The sequence below is a fragment of the Centroberyx affinis genome, unplaced genomic scaffold (assembly GCF_046629955.1).
Source record: "Centroberyx affinis isolate AG114_WGS23_722 - 3 ecotype Tasmania unplaced genomic scaffold, CSIRO-AGI_Caff_v1 ptg000898l_1, whole genome shotgun sequence".
In the NCBI taxonomy this organism is placed as follows: domain Eukaryota; kingdom Metazoa; phylum Chordata; class Actinopteri; order Beryciformes; family Berycidae; genus Centroberyx; species Centroberyx affinis.
In genome coordinates, this window is record NW_027279484.1 from 295641 (window position 1) to 319035 (window position 23395).

Consider the following 23395-nt stretch of genomic DNA (forward strand, 5'->3'; position numbering starts at 1 on the left):
CAGTCTGCAGGAGGGCCGTTGGTGGCCCACGTGGAGCCTGCCAGTGACTGGGTGGCAGTTAACACTAATCCCTCTGCTGATTACCACTGGCATGGGGATATAAACAGTAATAAATGAACCTACCAGGCTCAGCACACACACCCTTACAACAACGCCACCCACGCAAGCACGATAACGCAGGCACACTTGTGCGACAACACAGGAGCATGCACACACATGATCAGTGGTAACATCACAGACTGGTAATTTTGCTTTCTCGGTATCATCATATGCTCTTCTATCACACTGTAATGCAGCCACCATCCTCATTAGAACAGATTCAAACACAAAAATAGCATCCAGTCTCTGCCTTCATCCCTATCCCCCTTGAACAATGTTCTTTTTTTATTCCCATCAACCCTCAACAATGACAGATTGCAATACAACTTAAATTTGTTACTTGTTTTGAAGCATTTACAGTCTAACACCTAGAGGTAAGTTTTGTTAAACCCACTCTTTATTGCTATTGCTGCAATAAATCAGACACAAAGTCAGTTAAAGTTAGTCCTCCCTTACAGCTAGACGACACAACACTGCTTTGCCCTCCTTTATGCCTGTCTGGCGTCTTTCCCTTTAGTCACGGCGACATCTAGTGAGCAGAAAATAGTACTGACAAGTATGAAAAAATTGCACTGACTTCAAGATCTTTTTTGAAACTGCACTAACATTACCAGTTTCTTAGGGGGAAAGACAAAGTTACAATTGTTATTAGAACCTTTTATCATTTATTGCTAAGAGTAAATAGAGAAAAAAATGAATAAATTAACCCCTTAGCCAATAAGGAAAATAATTTATTTTTTTCAACCATCAAAAAGGACCTACTATTGTGTATGTAAATGTAATATATGCTGAATCATACAGGGTAGGAGCAGACATCTGTGTCTTGCAGATAAGGTGATGCAATCGATCCATCAAGATGAAGAAGGTGGCAGAGAAATTCCATGTTGTTCACCAAATGAATCGGCATTTCATTTAAAGTGAAACAGGTGCATAGAACAGTTATTCCATGTTTTTGTCAAAATGAAAAGACATGCCACTCTTTGACAGAATTCAGGAGAAAACCTGAAAAAAAAGAGAGTCTGAAGCAATGGATCAACAGTATGTTTCCTCTCGCACACAACATTTGAGCAACACTGTTCTCTGATGCATCCTGCTGTGGTCAGAGGCGTAGATCCTCTTTTGTGGTTCATTTAGCGGCATGCAACACTCAGTAAGACACATTCAGTGAGAAGAACGGTGTATTAAACCATCAGCACCAGGGCACAGAGCTTTGATAACATATACAGCATACACAGCAATTAACTTTTCCCACCTGCTGCTGTCATCACACAGTGACTTAAAATGCGATCGATTGGTCCTACTGTCTTTATCTTGGGTAAGGCTCTTTATGTGTCTATGTTTATTAATTAAATTTACCTGGTTTGACTTAAATTGTGAAAGAAACAAAAGGGTGGAGTTGTGTTGTCAGAATTAATGTGGTTTGAAATTAATGTGGTCTGCTCTCTGGGGTCCCATCGGGGAGTCAACAGGGGGAGTAGCATTTAGATTAAGAGTTCATAAGTTGTAAATGGTTATAATACGAATAGTTAGAATCTCAGTATTTATGAGAATAAACTGTTAATTAAAAAAAGGAACTGAGAGAGGTGAAATTGCATTACTAATGAATAATCCTACTACTATCCTGCTACTATTCCAGTAGATTTGTTGTTTTCTTTTTCTTTTCTTTAATTTAATCCAATGTCTTAGTGCGTTCTCTGGGAAGCCGGAGTATAACATACAGCACATGAAACACTGTACAAGGGAGACGTCACTGGGCAAAGAGGACCACTCCTCAACACACTCTATTTAGCTACTTCCCTTTAAAGATTGCAATTAACACAGTTAAGTTACAGTTTGAGGATGCAGCGCATGCTTGATCTTGTGTGTATTAAGCCTCAGCAATGCAGTGGCGGTTCTAGGAATTTTTAACTGGGGTGGCCCAGCGGTGGCAAAGGGATGTCTAGAGGTGGCCACAATGTGTTGTTAATGTGCGCACACAGCGCACAGAATTTTTTTATATGCATTAATATTCTAATAGGCTAAAACATAAATTAATAGGCTACATGCATACACATAACTGTTGATGGTCAGTCTCCTATTTTGCAGAACCTTTATAGTCAAGTAGGCTAACATTAACAATGACAAATAAATAGGACCTTTTTCTGAGCTCATTTACAAAAGTTAAGGCTATTAAGTAGTCAAATGCTCTAAGCAAACCACCAAACAAAAATGCATTATGCAAACCCTGGGTTCTATCTTCCTCTAAATTAACTCAAAATGACTAATCTGAATTATATAGTATACCATACATTATAGCATATACTGATACATTAAGACAATTAGCCTGGATGTTTTTGGATAAAGAATAAAAAACAGGTTCTGACCATATTTAAGGCCGTTAAAGTCATGGACTTTGTTCTGCAGAACAAACTGCAAGGTGTTAGGCAATCCCTGCCATGGTACACCAACATAACACCAATTTACAGGCTTGTTTTAATCTTAGGAGACTAGCATGAAGTGACTGGATAAGTAACATGCATCATTACAGAGTTAGTGAATGTGATTTTTGGACAAAGCAACAATGTGTATTACCATCTTCAGGTTCCTGAGCTTTATTATAATAAATAATGCTCTGACCTGTAACTAAACCTGTGCAAGTATTTGTGGTCATGGATCTATAACAAGCCATTCAAAGACCTGATGAGGCCTTTTACCAAAAGGTAGGCTACTTTGAAATAACAATAATAATAATAATAATAATAATAATAATCTGACTTCATGAAAGCTCTACCTCTGCTATAATGAAATAAGCTTGCAAGAGACTATTAAATAGAATCACAAAATATCATGTTTATTGTCATTCCAAACAAAACTAGGACTGAGCAATAAATCACTTTAATCATATTCAATAGCACAAGCAGCTCTTCTATGTGGAAGTAATAGGCATCTGATTAACAAGTGCTGATATTGTACAGTATTTGAATTTCTCTCTTATCTGGATTAAAGAAGTGGCATGTTCATATCACCAGCATCTGTAATAATCATAATCCAGAATTTACAGACTGTGAGAGGAGGGGTGTGGACTTGGGCAACAGATATCAAAATAAATGGGGAGAGACAGAGAGAGCGAGAGAGAGAGAGAGAGAGAGAGAGAGAGCGTGTACAGCTCTATACAAAATAGACTGTTTGCAAAACAACACAGACAGCAAAACAACTCTCCCCTTAAAGGCAAAGCAGGACAGACATACAGGTAGAAACAAACTTGCTGGCCAAACACCCGCCCCACAGCGAGGTGGAAGCCAATGACTTGGCAGAAATTTTGGGGTGGCATCTAGGGTGGCCAATCAGATTGTAGGGGTGGCACTGGCCACCCCGGCCACCCCTTTAAAACCGTACATGTGCAATGCACATAAATCCTGTAAAACAGAACAGCTACTCATTGTCAATATGGTAAAGCATTTAGTTTGATGCTATTTTCATAGGTTTCATAGGACAAGAAAGCCAAGTCTTTCTGCTAAAAACTTTGGTAATCTTTGTACTCCCCTAATGGATACTTTTGAAATTGTCCTCACTTTTCTCACAGGTCTTATTATGGCTCCTGCCATAGCACAAAGCACAAAATCGAGTGACATCACCACAAAGCTCGGGATGACCGCCACAATGTCTATGATGAACCCCACAATGACCAGCATGACCACCACAAAGCCCAGGATGAACACCACAAGCAGCATGAACACCACCATAATGACAATGAATGCCACCATTACCCTAAACACCAACAGCAACAGCTCAACCACACCCTCAGCAGGACAGGGTACAACGGCAGGTGAGAATAATTATCTGAACTATACAGTTTGACGCTTGTACCTGTAGGTGCTGGAGTCCCAAAAATGATCACATCAACCTTCTTTGCTTTCATAGTTGTTATAGTTGTTGTTGTTTTTTAATCAATTCTATATAATAACAAGATATTAAGATATTAATAAAAGCCTAATTTCTGAAGGTGTCACGGCCCTTACCATGGTCCCTCCAACCAAATCTGAATCCCCCCGTCCTCCTTCAACCACACCATCTAGAAACAGAAACACAAAAGGTGAGTTGTGGGTTGTTAATGTAGATACATTTCTCTCTTTCAGAAAATCAGTACAATGTTCTCAGCAAGTGTGAATAAACCGTATTTGATTATGTTGGATTCCCTGCATTGGCTTGGAGCATTTTCACATTATTATTAACACATCATGATGAATATATAGTTGGGATGTACAGTATGTACAGTTTAGATTTTGTCCAACAACCGGTACATAACCTTACATACCCTATCGATACCCTTTAACAGCTATGAATAGCAACAGAATTGATATTTGTTATCTTGACACAAACTACATTCATAGCTTTGTGTTATCATGTGAGTAAGCCAATGACAGACTGATTCAGTAACAGAAACTAGTTGTTCCCACCACCACCATAACATTTTTGCTATTTTGAAATGTTCACAATACTGTTGAATGATAATGTTGAATGATAGGGAAGTGTCTCTCCATCCCAAATCCTAAACACTATTTTTCTGTCATAAAGAAAAATCGAAGTAGCTGAGTTTGAATTTTCCAGTGGTGGATGTTTCTGATTACAATTTTACGCATTTTAATCAGTAATCGGTAACAGATTGGATTCTGAAAGCAGTTTTCCCAACCCTAATGACTTATGTCTATGTTGTGAATGCCAGTTGATTATCATCAGCAGGCTTATACTGGATGTGCAGGCTCCCTTTTTTTATTTGTTTATTTATTTTATCTTTACTTATTTTGCTCCCTGTCACCCATATTCCAAAGGCCTGTGTTTTTGTTTGGTGTTTGCATGCCCGTCTACTGTTTCTAATTTAAAAAATATAATGAATAAAATAAAAAAAGCTTTTATGTTTTCATCAGCTACAACTGTCGCCTCTGAAAATGCCACTTCTGAGATGAGTGACAGCACTGGTGAGCTATTTTTAAATGCAACCTAGCATATCTCAAATCATATCCAACCACAGTGCATGTAGTTTCAAGGTAGAGCTATACTTTGGGCCGTATAAAATGAATTAAAGTATTTGCTCAGGGCCACATTGCATTGTCACACTGTCGACAGATGTTGTCTTCATCTTTACACACATGAATTGTTTTACTACCCTAAGGCATCATCATTATAATTGTGATAGTCCTTGCTGCCCTTGTGCTTGGAGTAGCCTGCTACATCTCACGCAAGAGAGCAAGGGTGAGTGTTCTGCAAAAACCCCCCCGCCACCACAACCACACACACACACACACACATTATTGTGGAGGTGCTGATGTGTGTGTGTGTTGTGAACCTTCTGCTCCTGCAGCGGTACTCTGTTGACTTCCACTCCAGGCCGGACGATGCCCAGATCCCTCTCAGCACCGTGGAGCCTGATGCGCATGTTGATTCTGTGTCTCAGAACGGTCAGTCAGTCAAACACACCCAGCATCAACAAACAAGGCCACAATTGATTATACTGTTCTATTATCGCAGAAATATGATCATTTCTGGGTTTTGTTGCTAATTATCTACTGAATGACCTGGATTTGACACCATACTCATTTTTCAGGTATGCAGACCTTTACCAGTGCGGAACCTGATACAAAGGAGCCACAAGAATCAGCGGCAAAACCCGAGGGACAGGAGGAGCAGAAAGGTGAGGACCGAGCCTTGGGCTGCGAGTGACTTTCAGCCTTCACTGTGTGTTGTATATCAACGCAGCCCAGTAGGGGACAAGAAAGAAGACATCTGTTTGAGTTATTGCAAAGCAATTTTTTTTTTTGTGTTTTGTGGACAAAGTGTGTGTGTCACTTTGCTTCCTCTTTTGCAACATCAGTTCAATTGAATAAAAGGAAGTACGTGACAGCTCGCTACAGTGTGGAGACACTCTGACCGCTCAGATTCCTGCATGTAGAATATTTCCTTGTTATTAACAGGAAAAGGAAATGCAAAAATGTGAAGAGCCTGACTCATACACTGCTCTACTGCAAAATGGCGCATGTGTGAAACAAATTACTCAAATGAGATAAGACCTTCCACGGAACAAAGTCGATTTTGAAATGTCTCTGATGGAAAGTGTACACACAACTAACAAACAATTCCATATCATTTTTTTTAAATATGAAAAGCTGAAAGGTGGTATGCAATACTGAAGTCCACCACTTGATGGAAATGGAAGCCAAGTGAAGAAATTACTAGCCTTGTCAGCTGGCCATAACTACAGCTTACACCTAATGTTCTCATTTTGCCATACAATATGATGTATGGCAGAGAGTATGGTAGAGTTTTCAAACCCTGATTATCCTGTGAGGTAAAATCCAGATTTTAGGTAACAGAACTAAAACACTTGTGAATGTTGGATGTTTGCCGATACGTTCTAAACAAGCTGGAAATTTTGTCATTATGATTAGACAAACAATCACATAATTAAATACAGGATTGCTTATTCCTCTCTAATCGCTTTGATATTTTGTTTGGTCTGAGAATGGATGAAATGTTGCTATTCTCCGTAGAAGTCTTCCCAGGCTGAGCTACAGAGGTTGAGTCGTGTCTGAACCCGCCTCTCTGCCCTGGGCCACACTTTGTCTAAATAGACAGTGTTGATGGCCACTTTTAAAAAGTAGCTACTTTTCAAATTGTTCTTTTCCTCTCATGGGAAAGAAATAACCTAACATTGTCTTCAGAAAGTTTCACAGCCATCAGAGCAGATGGGCAGCCAGGTTGCTCACTGTGCACCTGGGCTCCTCGCCTGGGTTTTGATTCACTTCAATGGCAAGGAGACACATAAAATTTGGCTGCTGGTGACTGCTTGTCCAGTACTCTCAAACTCACCTGTTTTCTCTTAAATGTATCCATTACTGAAGTGAACACTAAAAATGAAACGAACCAGACACTTGGCTCATGATGGATTCTGGAATAGCCAAAACTTTTGCAGCAACAAGAAATTCTAGTCTGCTGCAACTAGTAGAACTTTCTGCAAGGAAAGAGAAGACCAAAAATAACCACAATCTTGTTTCACACCTTAGTCACAACCCCATCCCGTCTAACACACACTCTAAATATTTAAGTTGGCTTAAATGTGACAGTTGTGCAATGAGCGGCTCTTACTTGAATGGTCTTTTAAGCAGATTTGGGTGGACCTATGCATATTTTGAGAAGTTCTTTTTGCATAAAGAGGAAACAACTTGAATGTCACTTGTGTGTAAATTGTGTCAGTAAATTGCACACAGCATGCTCTTGTTTACCAACCTGGCCGGTCTGTGATGCTTTATACCAAAGGACAAGAGAGGCAAAAGATCTAATGATGGTGAGTCCAGGGTTATTTGCTGCTGTTTAGGAGACAGATTGTATCTCACTCTTAAGTTTCAATTTGTGGGTGGAGCACATACCTGACACCAGAATTTAATTTTGACAAATAGGGCAAATCTACAGGGTCTCTATTAGGGAGGATGGCTCTTCTCTATTGCAGCTCTTCTGTATTGATTTAGGCTGATGAGACAGGTGTATTTTTGCATAAAAATCTTGCCTAGTGCAGCTTTAATTTTCATCTTTGACAACTTCCCCATTTTGTCAGATCTGCTTGGGATGGGATTCTAACACACTTGCCCCATACAGCTACAATGACAATTTCCCTATTAAATATCACATTTGGACCAAGAATTCTCAACCTCATAAGTACTGAGAGTCAGTCAGGAAGCGCGCTATCTCTGATGAGTTCCCCAGTCGTCCTCCAGAGAGGGTGTTTGTTCTGCAGGTTGGACTCCTGCCTGAGGTAGCAGAGGCAGAGGAGCCATCTTAGTCATGGCACAGTTAATGTCTAGAACAACGGTCACCTTCCTCTCCCTCTCATCTCCCCTTTCCCTCCACATAACCCTGGGTCAGAAAATGATGGGGCCACCATACTTTCCCACAGCCTCCAACAGCTGCGTGGCTGTGGCTCATTAGGACCTGGTCAGTAATCAGCCGCCTCATTACCGACATGGTGGCCCCCCTCAGATGCCTTAGCCCAGGAGAAATCCCCCCGACTGTCAGAGAGGGCAGAACCACTTCAGGCCATGCGGGTGGAAATGCTGTTATTATGTGGCAGCTAAATACAAGGCGCGGTGATGCAGACAACAAATCCGCTGTTGTTGAAGAAGTTTAGATTCTGGGGAAATGTGTTAACAGTAGCCTGTTACACAATTGATTTATTGCAACAGTTTCCACTAACTTGTGTCAAGTGAATGTGTTGTATTTTTCCTACAATTTCTAATACGATTCAGCCTGTGTGTACGGTTTAAATTTGTTTATTTATTGTTTTTACTTACCTTACATAAGCTGTAACTGCATTCATAATGGATTACCAGTATTAATGTTCTTGATAACTACTTAAACAGCGATCTGATTTGTTTCTGTTGTCATCCACAGCTGAGGCTGATAAAACTGTTGTTGATCCCAGCACTGACCCTGCAGCCCTGGCTCCGTCCCCAGACGGCTCTGCGGACAAAGCGAAGGAGGACACTGTTGAGCCGACCCCCGCTGCCCCTGTGGAGCAGAGCCTGGAAGAGAAAACTGATGATGAAGGCGCCGTCTCCAACAAGACCTCAGTGGAATCGCTGAAAGAGCCAAACAAGAACAACAGCAACAATGCTGCCAAGACTGGGGCAGCACCAAGAGGTTGTCTATGGCCATTTAAACAATTATGATAATTTGAGAAGGCCACTGATGTAGTAAAATAACTTTTTCTCATTGCTTTATCTAATCATATTGACTAAATAATAGTGTCTTTCCCCCCTCACACTCTTCCTAAAAAGAGATATGACTTGTTGGAAGATGGTTATCACTATTTCTCTTGTTATCTTTGATGCAAACGATTTGAGAAAGCTACCCTGCATAGTCACACACCGTGCACAGTATACGCTCATCCACTGATTAAATGTCTTCATCAGCTCAGGGTTGAGAGGTGACAGCAGTAGCCTGTGCTGCTACTGCACAGCGTTGCGTGTTGAACACACTGCAGCCCTGCATGGGGTTGATGTTGACAGAATAGTGAGACAGTGACAGCTCCTTAGCTATGTCCTTATCCTAATTCCAACATACTGCCAGATCACATTTCAACACATTTTCCTCTAATTAGGTGACAAAAAAGCAAACTTACAACTAGACATTCATTCACTGTGTTATTTTTCAAACCAAACTCAATATAGGCTTTGTCTGTTTTGAGAAAATATAGCCTGCACTTTATTGTCCATAGGAGACACACAAAAGAGGTATATACCTTTCACAACATACTCAGAAAGTCCCTTTGTCTTATAGTGGGAAGCATTTGTCCTACAACTTCCATGTACATTGTAGTGGAAGCTGACATTGCGTTGATTATTCACAATAAAAAGGCTTTATAATGATCAGTATTCATGTTTGAAAAATATAACTGTAGGTTAATGTTGCGGCTCCTTCTACAGGATTCAGGACTTTTGTTACTTTGCAGACTTCATATCAAAATGGAGAGGGCAAACCACTCATCATCCTGTGTCATATTTGTACCTAAACATGTTAAACTAATGCATGTGCATGGAGTCGACTTCAAGAATTGTCAGTGGATGCAAGTGGTTCTTGAGTTGACATCATGATTCATATCTGCTCGTCACCCATTGTCAACCCTTGTCTTGTCCGTCTTTTGATCAGATTGGCAGCCGAGCCACGTCTTCTCTGAAGTTCCCCTCGACAGCCCGGTGTGAGACACGAAGGCCTCTCTGCCCCCCTGCTGTGCCTCAGAACCATGGTAAGCCCACAGCAGACACCCTGCTGCAGCTGCTGCACCGCTTAACCAGCTCAGGTGTTAGTAAAGAGACAGCCCCCTCGCAGGTCAGCAGGCCACAAATGACCGCTGGGAGTGCCGTGTTACAGTTCCCCATCCTGAATTAACATAGTATAAATAGAGGAGTCATAACCAATAAATCTAAAGTTATTAAAATGTGCTTGTCCCTGGTTCCCAAAATTGTAAATCACTTTGATAAGTCTGACATCCAATGCTTTATAAATACACACTATGGAAGCTGTAAACTTATTCTGTGATGTTTCGGATGCCAGTACATCCAAAATTGAGTGTTACTGCTGGCTGCATGGGACAGCATCACAGCATACAGTATATCATTCATTTTAATTGCTTGAGGGTTGAATAATCGCAGATTGAAAATATGAAGTTACTCTCTATGATTTTGAACAAAGCACCTCCTGGATGCTCATCTTTTAGTATGTTTTAAGCTATTCTACTGTACTGGTGGAAACAAATAAAACTCTACACCATCTATTATCCATTAAAATTAGTAATACTCTTTGCATCACCTCTTCTGGTTTCTTCCTGTTTCTGTAGCAGTGCTATGTGTGAACAGTGGCCTCCTTCCTTCGCCCTTTGCTTCCTCCTGCCCTATCTTCCATTGGCGGAAGAGATTCCTCCGACATGAGTCGTAGCTTGGACCCTCTCAGTCTAATCATCATGTGCTTCAGGATGTATAGCCCACTTCTGCACCTGTGCTCTCTTTCTGCTCAGAAGCTCGCCGCGCTGCACCCGGGGCCGGGGCCCGAGGCCGGAGGAATTCACGCTGCTCTTAACAGCTGATGATAAGCCCGGATCTGAGGCTCCAGCCGCTCAGATGCAGAGTGTTAGAGGTCACAGTTCACCTCCCTTTTCACAAAAAAAAGCTACCTTCAGAAATCCCTGGCATCTCCATCTCATCATAGGCTGTCAGTTCTCACTCTCTAAGACTAACCCTTTTACTAACTTTTCACTAACTCTACTCTTTTTTTGCACTGGACAGTTTCATGAGGGTGTCTTTTAAGATTCTTTGGTAGTAGAACTGTATAAAATACTGTAGACAGATTCAGTATATTGAGGATAAATCAGCAGTTCTAATTCTATTAATCATATGGAAAGATTTAGTTAGATTTAGTTTAGTTTAGTTTAGTTTAGTTTAGGATTTAGTGTAAATCCTCTATTTACATGGTTAGAGAGCCTTTTGTTCAATATCCACCTGGATGTGTGGACAGAGCGCTCACCACACAGGTTGAAACAGTGAGGAAAACAGTTTTGCAAGGTTCAATAATATCTAATCATCTGATCATGAATCATTTAATTATGTGATAGAGATGTCATTACACATGCATAATGCAAAAAGTATGTGACCTAGTGAGGCTCAGTGCCTCATTAAGTCCCTAGCATTGCCGTTCTCTTCATACTACTCTTTCATTATTGCCTCTTCACATCAACCCATCACACTCACAGAGTATTTCAGTTTCTGATTGCGTCTCCGCCAAGCAGGAGGCCACACAAACCAGTTCAGATCATCTAAATGAATTTGATCACATTGGAGGTAATGCATCGTGCTTTAGTAGGTTAACCACTCCCCATCCACATTCACTTACACCTTCTCCCCCAACCAAGGTGAACCCTAAACAGTTGCCCCTTATTCAGAGCTCCTACCTACCACATAACACCGCCCTTAGCCCATGGATCAGGCTGGAGCTCCAACCTGGGAATGGTCAACCACCCCCTGGTGTCGGAGGAATAGTCAGACTTTCCCCTTCCCTCTCCAGGATTCATTGGTTGAAGCTTTGTGATTATTTGGAGGATCCAGAGCGCTATAATAGCTTTGAAGACAGAGCTAATGAGCATGGTTTCTAACAGTGTGGTAGGCAGGAAAACACTGGAGAAAGTCCTGAGAGCTTTGACATGGTTCATTGGCAGTAATCACAACAACAATCATCAAAGTAATCCTCAAACCAGCATTATTTGTTTATTGTTTATTAAGGACCTCTGTATTCTTGGTCCAGGCCATTCCACAAGTAAAATTAGCACCTTTAAAAGGCCAAATAACAGCCCACATTCACCATGGATGCATTTCATGAGATTTATTCAACAGCTTGATGGCTTGAAATAGAGAAAGTATATGGTGACAAAATAATTTTGACTTACTTGTTTACCTTGTTAACTTGTTTACCTTTGGCACAGTAATTTGCAGTCTCTCATACATGTCACCCTGTAACATTATAGTCAGTCAACCTGGCTGGAGATTATGGTATATAATCTCTCAAACATGCTGTACTATAATACTACAGTGTTTATGGTTGTGCAAGCCCTGATGGTAAGCTGTCACAAATGCTCGCTGATTGTTTTGAGTTCCTTGCCTGTAGTGTAATTTTGAATGACATTTATTGTTACTGCGATATTTACAAAAACACTGGAACTGAGTATGCCACAGATGTGTTTTCTAAATCAGGGGGGCAAACCGTTTTATGCAAAGGACTAAATTTGCAAAATACTTATATACATTTAGCCTCTATGTAAAGGAAATACTGAATCATATCCTCAGCAGATGGTGAGAAACGAATCTGTGGCTTGCATTACTGTCAGCCTGTCTTCCACAAAACGCAATTAACACACATTGTAAAACAGTGAATAATGCAATTTTAAAAAGAGTGGAAAACAGAAAAAGTTAACCGTTCGCTCATTCCCACCTGGTTTAGGCAGTGATGAGCAAGCTGGAAACTGAAGTTGAAAGGCCCCTCGCCATTCTACGGCGGTGGATAATGGATATGAGCCGACAGGTCGTAAACCAGCATAATTAGACCTGGGACTTCACTGTGTTATTTTCCAGTCAGCGCTCGGCTTTCATGTTTGATGGCCGACGTTGGAGGAAACCATCCCTACCGCCTGGGATGAATATTTCAGTCAGCAGGCGAGGGAAAGAGAGTGAAAGACAGACAGAGAGATTTAAATGTGAGACATAAACAAGGCCAGTACCGAGCCAGAAGCAGCTTGTTTTATTTGTCTAGGCTCTCATTGGTAGTGATGGTTCAGAGACAGGTCATGGAAAGCAGGAGGGTCGAGCATCTGAGGCTGAGCAGGGTATTTTGTCTCCCGTGAGCCTTTGTGTGTGAGCTTAGGAGCATATCCAGCCCTCATACTGTAACTCCATGCATACCTCAAGCCTTTAAAAACGAAATAATCACCAGCCAACAAATAAACGAACACTGAATAAATGAATAAACGAAGACTGGAGTTGGTGGAGAGTGTAAAATAAATTCTACACTTGTATTACTCTTCAGCTATTTGGCACTTTTGCCCACTGCCCAGTAATAACAAAGGTCTTCTTTTCCTGGGACCCCGCTGCAGGTGTAAAACATAGATTTACGGCAGGATGACAATGGTGGATGCATGTGGTGAATGCAGGATCCTTATCTCAGTAATAACAGTGAGCGGAAGCTTCCTGTTCATGAGGTTTGATGTGGTTCAGACTGGCATGTCGGCCATTACACCTGGGCAGCTTTACAGGAGGGAGGGACTGTCGGAAAATGCAGACAGATGACACTCCCTTCACACATCTAGAGAGGAAACAGCTGGTGGAGGTCGGTCCCAACCGGGTCTGCCCCCCGCCTGCCCGGCTTTTCCTACCAGAAACCATCTAGTTTTGGTCAGCAAATTGAAACCTGAAACCCGCAATTTGTAACGCCGTTTGGATATGGATAGCAATTACACTCTGATCATTAAAGGGCTTTGTCTGCAGTATATACATACATTTTATGAAGTGTTTTGAGCATGACAGTACACTGCAGTCAAAAGTTTGGACACACCTGATTGAATGTACTATGTTTTTCATTATCTTAAAGCCATTTTGATCTAAAGGTTTGTGCTTAAATGCTTGAAATGTGTTTCTTAGACAAATATAAATAGTGAAGTTGATGCCTATGTATGCATTTCTTTCTAAAGCCTTTGCCTTTCTGTCAAGATAAAGGGCGGCTACTTTAAAGAATCTAAAATATAAGATAGTTTTGATGTCTTTGCTATTATTCTAAAACGTGAAATAGTAAAAATATAGACAAATGCAAGTGTCCAAACTTTTGACTGGTAGTGTATTGTATATGTACGTATGATCACTAAGCAATGGTTACATTGTAGCCTGAAGTGAAGAAGGGTTATATGGTTTACCACTGAGCATGAACTTGGCCAATACAATACAGATAATTGAACAATGGTCCAATAAACTATCTCAAGCCCGTGTTCATGAAATATGATGACAGCTGCATTAACTGAAATTAGTGAAGCATCAAGGTGTCAGCACTCAGTGGAAACACACTGATAACTTTATCAGAGTTTTCCTCTGCAGTTACAGTTGCATGCTGTATAGTGAGCGCCTCTTATGCCTTCACAGGGAAACAGACTGATGATTGTTTTTTTTAATTGCACGGTAACAGCATTTTGTAGCGATCTGATGAGAGACCAGGTAGGTTGTATCATTTAAGTGTTGACAGCACCTGAACCTCTGGGGTGTTGGGCTCGGCAAAGTAAGCCAGTGTTGCAGTGTCACTCAGCATTAGGAGAAATGCCTGAGATTGGTTACAGGATGGATGCTGTTTTGACAAGCATGTTCCCGTCAAAATATAGACTAATGACCAACTATGGAGCTTCAAAATCATCTCACATGGTTGAGAATCAATGCCAAATGAGCCCCGTGTGAGATTTGATATACACATAATTATTAGTCTCAACTAGAAAAAAACACTTTACCGCTCAGGAAGTCTTTTCTTTCTCCTCAGTGTTTTGGGAGATACAGTGAGCAGAGAAACTCTTTGAAGTTCAGATTAAATATATTTGGTCCACAGACACACCCTCGCTCTGGCAAACGCACACCAATAGGCATGCATGCAAGCACACACATTCACACACACACATACACACATTTGATTGCTGGCTGTTTATTTCACCATAAAACTCCTCACACCCTATTTTTTGCCCCATTATCACTGCTAACCTACAAAGCAGTGTAACATGATACACCGGGTTGGATGACTGGTATGTGTGCAGAGTATATTCACCTCCGGTTGGGAGGCAGAAAAACTCTTTTCTGCAACCATCATACAGCTATCTTTGTCTGGCTTTTTATTAGGGGCCTTTCCTTAATGACCAAACACACTTTATTTGGAATGTCTAAATATGAATGGCCACAAGGGTGAATTTACACACAGGTCACTCAAGGGTGTGACTTAATTAATTCATCCACTCTGGCGGATCATCCTCTAAAACAATAAATAGAGGCCTGGCCTTTTAGCCTTAATTATGTTTTAGCTATTCCCCTTTTATATAAAGGCCATAGTGACATGATTTCAGTATTTACCAACAAGGAAATATTTTATGTTTTTAGCCAAAGTCCTTCTATCCATCTATCTTTTTTCAAAATGAACAGTAAATCATTGGTGAGGAATTCCTCCTGGGGAACACAACTGTCAGTGTTACGAACTACAAGGTAACAGACTCACGATGGAAACTGCAGCACTTCCTGTGGCAGAGGTCAAAGCAAACAGAGAGTCCAGTTTCACTTGTTAAAACAGCAATAAATAAGTTAAAATGCATTTATGAGTTTAGCCAGTCATATAAGTGACAGTTGCACAAACTAGAAAGACAGTGAATCTGCCTGTGGTGTTTTGTCCTCTGACTTCTCCAGGATGCCATTTTTTTAACACCCTGTCATCGTGTTAAAAATTGTGTGGCAAACAAAATGGGGCAAAGCAGACGACTCGATTGCTCTCCAAACAATTTAGGCGAGGTTGTTTTGAACATGAGCCCATATTATGAGGTCATGGTGTGCTTTTGTAAAAGACGCTGAGACAGTGACAAACGAGGTCAACTCAAAAGAGAGCGTTGATCATTCCACGTCTGCAGCAGATAGACAGATGTATTGATGAATTGTGCTGTGTGAAGAAAGTCTTTCACACTAAATCACTCCAAATGTTTCACCTCACTTGTACTGAAACCATCCTTTATGTCTGAATATTACATGCTCACCTCAAGTGTCGGCTTCCTGTGTCAGGCATCCCATCCCAAAACCACGGGGTGTGTCCTTGTCCTGCTTGGGCTCCATGACCTTTGGAGGCTCCCGGGTTGAAGCCCTTTCCAAAGGCCATAGGTCAGACAATCCTAATTAAAGGGTACACACGGACTGCTAAGAGAATGATGTGGCCCCAATGTCAGAGTCAACTCGCTCACATTCTTTACCTGTCACTGAGCAAGTCTCTGCAGAAGCGGAGGTGTAGCGGCAGCTGTGATGAGCGGATTACATTTCAACGGGAAAGACCAAAAGCACACGAAATGCAGACAGAATCTGAAAAAGACGTCAGCAACACATTCAATACATTCATAAACTCTCTCTCTCTCTCTCTCTCTCTCTCTCTCTCTCTCTCTCTCTCTCTCATGTTCAGTCATGTGGTAGTGAATCAATTTGCCGTTCCAATTGAATCCAAATTAGTTTTCTGCCTGAGGAACACACATCTGAAAGATTTAAAAGATAGAAAGTCAAGTGTTTAAAAGCAGGATAAAGGAAGTGGTCACTTAAAAGGACTTCTCACTTCTACTTTCCCTACTGCCCCGACCTTCTTTGTTCTTTGAGAGATGTCTAAGCACGCTACCCTCTGACCATAACTATTTACGCTGTAGACATTTCACAACAAGAGTGTCACATGTTTTTCGTTCTTCCCTTGTACTTCCATGCTTTGGCAGGTGCCTACCAAGTGTCCCAGAAGACATTTATAGGGCTAAATTTAAGTAGTGCATGCTTGTACTTCTTTACAGCATGTTTTTACGTCTTAACAAAAGAATCTGGGGTAGCAAAATGAAAAATAAAAATCTGTAGGTAATATGTAAAAAGGAAATGGCATTAGCACCCAGCGAGCATATCACCAGACACTGGCGTCAACCCCTAAAAACAAAGTCTCTTTCAACGCTGGCTTTGTAGAGTCTTAGTTGTCACATCTTATGCTCCAGTTTTAGCTGTGGTCAGTCACATCCCCTGACATTTTGTGATCTGCAGACTGACACCACACTGTGTTGCCTGCCCTACACCTAGTTACTAATGCTTTGCTCTATTTTCGCACCTCACTCTGTAAAGTGGAAATAACTGGGTACGGTTTGACACAGTCATTTCTGTGTGACAGATAAGCAGTACTTCAGATTGTCTACATTTATTGGACAATGCACTGTTCATGTAGAACAAATGTCAACTTACTGTAGCTTAGAAAGTAGTTTGTCATGAATCAACTTGTGGACAGAGCTCTTAAGCTTTGTTTATGTAGCAGATTCCCTAGGGACAGGATTAACAAGATAAATGCTTCGGATATAGTCCTCAGAGGTTGGATTAGAGATCTAATAAAGCCTCTCATCTCCTGTCGAGGGTTCTCCCCAAAATGTGTGTGTAAGTGTGATAGGCAACAGGAACATTCATTCACAAATTCATTTGTAGAATGAGGCAGGTTGTTAAGTTCGGATGTACATTAATGAGATGTGAGAAATGTAAGAACTTTGTCCTTGAAGTTGGACAGTGATATTTGAGAGTTTCTAGACCAGCTGCACCATTGTGAAATAGTCAAAAGTTACTTCTGTGAGCACAACTATCTTTGAAAAGATTTCATATCACAAAGAAGTAACTGTTTTCATTCCCATGTGCCAAGATCCCATGGGTCTCACTGCAATAACCTGCAACTCCAGCAGCATAAAAAGCCCCATGAAGTACACACTTGTACTCGTCCTGGGATATTTTCCTCTCCTGTCCTATCCAGGCTGGCTGTTTCAAACATTCCTGTCCTGGCTTTGTGGGGTTGGCAGGACTAGTGTGATCAGTAGGCCCGGTGACAGACGGACATTCACCTGCTGGTATCGCCTCCGGCATCAGCTCCACATTCCTCAGCCAGTGTCAAACTGTCAGAGCCACACCATAGTTTTATTACATCTCTGTCTCTCATCGTTCACACACAGTTTAAAGTGAACTGCTCCCCAGGTGGAACTACAGCTGATGTTGAATGGAAGTCACTAGAATGTTAAAACTTTAGGGTTCCTTTGATGTGCGACTTCTATCTTCAAAGATATTTGATGTGGAAATATACCTGTGGAAACAACTAAGCATTTTTAAGAAAGCTTCACTTCAAGCCTGATCAATATATTCCACAATATGCTGCACCATAAGGCATATCAGGGGTGAGTACAGGGAACATTTAGGTAACACTTTAGTTGGATAGTCCAATGCTGATACTCAATTATTAGTGATAAAAAGTTCAACAAAGGGTCACTTTTCTGCATCTCTACAGACTATCTAACCTTCACCCTGACCTTAGCCTAACCCTAACCCATATTTTTTATCCTACCCCTAACCTGACCCTATTTCTAACATTAACCCCAATCCTAAAATTAACCCTAACCCAGTAACTATTTAGTGACACATTATAGTCACTTGCTACTAAGCATGAGTATCACCATTGTGTGACACAAATATGTGACCCACATTTATGTATGACTTCTGGGAAAGTCTGGGAAATCTGGGAATTTTCTTAGATGTTCTATATTAAAATATGCCTGTGGATTCTTCAGATTTATTCAGATTATTTACAGCCGAACCATAAATCTGCATGTTTCTTTGTTGTAGAAGCCCTCCCACTGCATTCTAGTGAAGGCTACTTAACCTTGGAGTAGTCAATCCATCAGGTCCGATGCGGTTTACTGTTCCAGTTGTTTCTCCTTCTGTTTTTGTACACGCCCCATGCCATGTCAATAGCCCCAATAAAGACATTTATCACTCCACCAAATACATACAAGTCCAGCTGTCACTAGGCATGGGACGATATGAAAATTCCATGTCACGATTATCCTGGCCAAAATAATTGCGATTCACGATATTATCCCGATAATCATCAAAATATGCTTAAGACTCTTAAAATGGCACTAAAACATACTGGAATCACTTTACCTTACATTTTGTTAAGAAACAAATATTTTTATTGCATAATAGGACACATCTTTTTTGTGAACATCCTTTTTAGTGAAAAACAAACAAGGACAGATTCAGACTCTCGCCAACACCCAGCAGGTAATCACAATGAGAGAAAAAAATCCATTAATAAAAAGAATCTATCAACCTGATATCAAAACGATATCGTTTTGAATCCATAGTATTTCCACACATCCGATTTAACTTTTTTTTGTGGGGGATACAATGGGCAAGCCGAGCCTTGAGCCATGGTGACGATTGACTGGAAAGATGCGGGCTCCCCCTTGTGGCAAATGGCAATTCAAAATAAATCAGGAAATCAATAGGACTGTACGTTAGTGAGCTAGACAGCTTTTTCAAGTCACTCGTGAGGATATTCACGATTATCCCGATAATGGAAATTCACCAGGATAAAATTATCTTGAGTGTTTTTATCGCGATAAAAGATAAAATCTTATATCCTCCCATCCCTAGTTGTCACTGACATATTTTGTTGGTTCGTAAGTTTTATTTCCAGTTTTTCAATAATTAGCTGTTGCCTGCAACCGTGGTATAGCCTATTATTGTATCAATGACGATACAAATTGAATTTCTAATGCCAGATTTGGATAACAATAATGTAAAACCTCATTGGGAGATAGAGGGCGTAATTGCTTTGTGTCAACTGTCTTTTTGATCTGCTTTAAGGGCAAAGGGCAGTGTGGTGACATTTCATGTTGGCTTTAGACATAAAAAGAAGTAGAATGAAGAACACTTGGGAAAGAACACATGGGATTTAAGGAGTAAAGCATAAACCTTAAAACTGGTTTCCACTGCACAAACAATGCAGTTCAATCTCCCCAGTGGAGAAAGCCAGTCAACAAAAGCTCTATTTTTTTTTTTTTTTACCCCAATGGCATTTGTAGCTTTTCTATTTGCAGGCAAGACTGAGAAGGATGAACATCCCTGCATGGGATTCAGTTCAGCATTTTCTTCCAAGCCACTAAATCCCCCATGGAATGCCCAGTCTTTCAGCAGCCAGGTTTCAATATAGTAGCTAACTGGTTTCCGCAGATCCCTATCTATGTGGCTCAACTCAGCATGGCCATAGACTAAGATGTATGTGAGGCCTTACCTGCAACTTGAGCCTATTCTCAGTAGTCACATTACCGGTCCCAAACCAAACTCCTTTATGTTGGTTGCAGTTGAGATTAACGCAGGTCAAATTTACGATTGCAGCAGATAGGCATGGGGGTTGTGAGAAGAAAACACCTCTTTGAAACATACGGTTGGCTTTGAATGATCGTCAAAGTGCAATTCATCTATCGGCCCTAAAACCTGTTGAATGCATCAGCAGCTCTCAAATCCTTATATATATACATATATATATCTATATAGATATATAGATATATATAGATATATCTTTTATCCCGATAAAAACACTCAAGATAATTTTTTCTTGGTGAATTTCCATTATCGGGATAATCGTGAATATCCTCACAGGAGCCTGAATATCCTCACGATGGACAGCTGCACTTTGAAGAAGTTACACTATAGTCTCCATACAAGATATAAACAAAGCCTGCTTATACATATATATAGCAGCATATTATTAATGTATTACATATACATATACATATACATATACATATACATATACATATTCATCACCTAACCAATGACTCTGAGATGAACCCTCCCAACCCCGCTGTCACACCACCCTAAGGGGCATACACTGGTTTGGAGGAGCTTAATGGTTAAGCGTAAATCACATCAATAGATGTGGTGTAGGATTATGTCAGGTGTCCTTTCCCTCAAACAGATGTTTCTGCATAGAGGTCAAAGGTCATGGCAAAGGCCACATAAACTTGGCCAAAGCAGAAGTTACCATTTGAGAGTTAAAAGTGAGAAAGCAAGTGATTGCGGGACACATGCCTGTGGGACAGGATGCATTGTATGCATTGTTCCAACAGACCATGCTTATGGATGAGAAGACAATACAATTAATTTAATGACCGCCAGTTAGGGCTTTACAATAACTAAGGTCAGCACAGTGCTTATGAGCAATTATAGTTCACAGGTCAGCATAGTGAAGTTCAATCATATAATTTGGATTTCAAATTAATCTGATTCTAATTTTCTATTCTGTGCATTATCTTCTCTTTCAGATTGAAGAAAGACCTCACAGCCTCATGCAGACACAGTGGAAAAACACAGCTCTCTGTTTGTACTATTTTAGAAAGTTAGGTAGTTGTCACTTCCTTGTTTGAAAATAATTTGTTCCAGTGGCGCAGCACCTTCTTTAACCGTTAAAACAGCTCCGCTTTATAGTTATGAAAGAATTTGTTAGTTGTTGAGTATTGAAAAATGTTGATTCAATCATCATTTACTAGATTTTTAGACCACATGTTGTTTTTTTCTGTGGTGTCTACAACATCATATAGGTAAGAATTTGTAAAGGAAAAAAAAAAAAAAAAAAAAAAGGAACGAGACAAGATAGATTTGTCAAACTTTGCTTTGCGGTTCTTGTATCAATTTAGGACGCCACTTTAGCTTTGAGGATACAGTGTTTCACTTTTTCTTAGTTGTTCACATTCTGTTTCAGGACAAACATCAGCTATCCAACATTAATGTATTTAAATGTTTGTTATGTTGGAAAATTACTTTGATGATGAATGGATTTAATTAAAAGTTTCTGCCTGCATGTTTTTTGAGTCACCTACCATGACGAAAAAAGAGCTTCTCTTGCCCTTCTCTCTGTTTGATTTTGAAAGTATGTTACTTGTCCTCAGTACCAAACAAAGCCCCAAAATCTAGCCAGAGACCATCCACTATACAGTCCTAAAAGGCCTGTGGTAGCTGCCTATTTATGTGACAGATATACATGATACACTGTACATATCGCTGAATAAAAACAGGCCTGACATTTCTCCTCTGGATCATTGAGCCACGCTGACATGCGTGAGAGTAAGGAAGACACTTTATGGGTAATGCTAGGAAGCCTGGTTCATGACCCAGGGTTGGTGATAAAAGTGACACCAAGAACTACGACAGTCAGGAATGAAACATGGCGGGAGTAGTAGGACAGGAGGAAAGAGAAGAGAGGAGAAGGTTAGCAGATATTTTATCTGCTAACTTTCATACATTAACCAAAATGCACTTCCAAATATCCTAACCTAAATGACACCATATAAACTGCAACAAAGCACCTATAGCCTGATTACAGTAACAAACAGAGGTTATTTTGAAATATATAGTACTATAATATACAGTGTACAGTGAATGAACAATGTGATACTACTGTGGCGTCACTTTCTCCTATGACCTGAGAAATGATTATTAGCGTAATTAGCATTTGTTAAGCCCCAACATATCTCTCCTGCTGACTTGGCCAACTGTTCCCTGGCCCGCCCCCCACTCGTTTTACCATAAGTGCAAACATGAGCTCCAGGTGCAAACACATTTGGTTCAAAGTGACAGTGTTAAAAGACTGGAATCCCCTGACACTGTGCCACACACATTCCCGGGTCAATAGCCAGCTTTCCCCTTTTGGCAGTGCCGTTGTCCAGTAGTAAGCTCATTATTGGTGCTAATTAAGCCTCAAACATAGATCTGGAAGACGGGTAAATGATGTTTTCTTTATGAAGCCATACACCAATCCCCCTCTGTTCAACATACAGTAACGATGCAATAATGAGTTTTTAGCTTATCACTGAAGGAATATATATATATATATATATAGAGATCTCAAATCCATTTTAATTTCATGAGGCATATAATATTTTTATATTTTGTTGCCCAGTGTTTGGGTCTGATCCAGCTGCTATATCCAGCCTGTTTCCATGGGCTTCCGCTCTCCTTCAGGACAAGTGATAGCACCGGCCCATATCCATCCACCAGCAGGATGCTTTAATCCACCATTAAGCAGATGAAATGCTGCGCTGGGCTTGCGGTGTGGCAGTGACGGCAAGAGCGGTTCTAAAATTTGTGCCCGCGCCCCTCGGACCTGACCACAGTCATGGGCACCCTGCGCCAAATCACCAAGTGCAGCAGAACACAAACCTCTTCCTCCTCGCACCCTCGGAACTGGATCCAAATGTCTTAGGTCTCAGTATCCTCTATTTATACGCTGTGTATATTTACAACAGGCCGGATGATTGGGATACTAGCGCTAAGTGTGAGAGCACAGAGAATGTATGGGGGAACTTTTTTTTTCTGGGCTATTCTAAGGGGACAAGGAGTTTATCAGGGGTGAGTAGGGTAACAGTATGGCCTCTCTGGTGTCAAGGCCTTCTGTTTTTAAAGAATCTGCTTGACAAAGTTACTTTACTGAGCTGCTGTACACGAACATCAGTCATTTCCGCAATTCGCTCATTTATTTTGTAATAAAATGTGTGTAATCCTTCAGTGCAAAGCTCCTGAAGCGGATGTGTTACGGTGTTTACTTGATAATGTAGCAAGATAATGGACTTGAACTCATTCTCATGTAACTATGGAAGCACAGCCATTGTGAGTGTGTT

General features: G+C 40.7%; 1 protein-coding gene across 1 annotated transcript; it reads left to right on the top strand.

Annotated features, from left to right (window-relative positions):
- Positions 1-1272: 1272 nt before the first annotated feature.
- LOC139645755 (uncharacterized) lies at positions 1273-21572 on the top strand. Its single transcript, XM_071521567.1, has 10 exons — positions 1273-1414; positions 3662-3904; positions 4082-4171; positions 5004-5054; positions 5249-5328; positions 5438-5534; positions 5681-5767; positions 8518-8766; positions 9775-9871; positions 21044-21572. Exons 1-9 carry the CDS (start codon positions 1381-1383, stop codon positions 9825-9827), a joined length of 984 nt encoding a protein of 327 aa, XP_071377668.1. The 5' UTR covers positions 1273-1380; the 3' UTR covers positions 9828-9871; positions 21044-21572.
- Positions 21573-23395: the final 1823 nt, after the last annotated feature.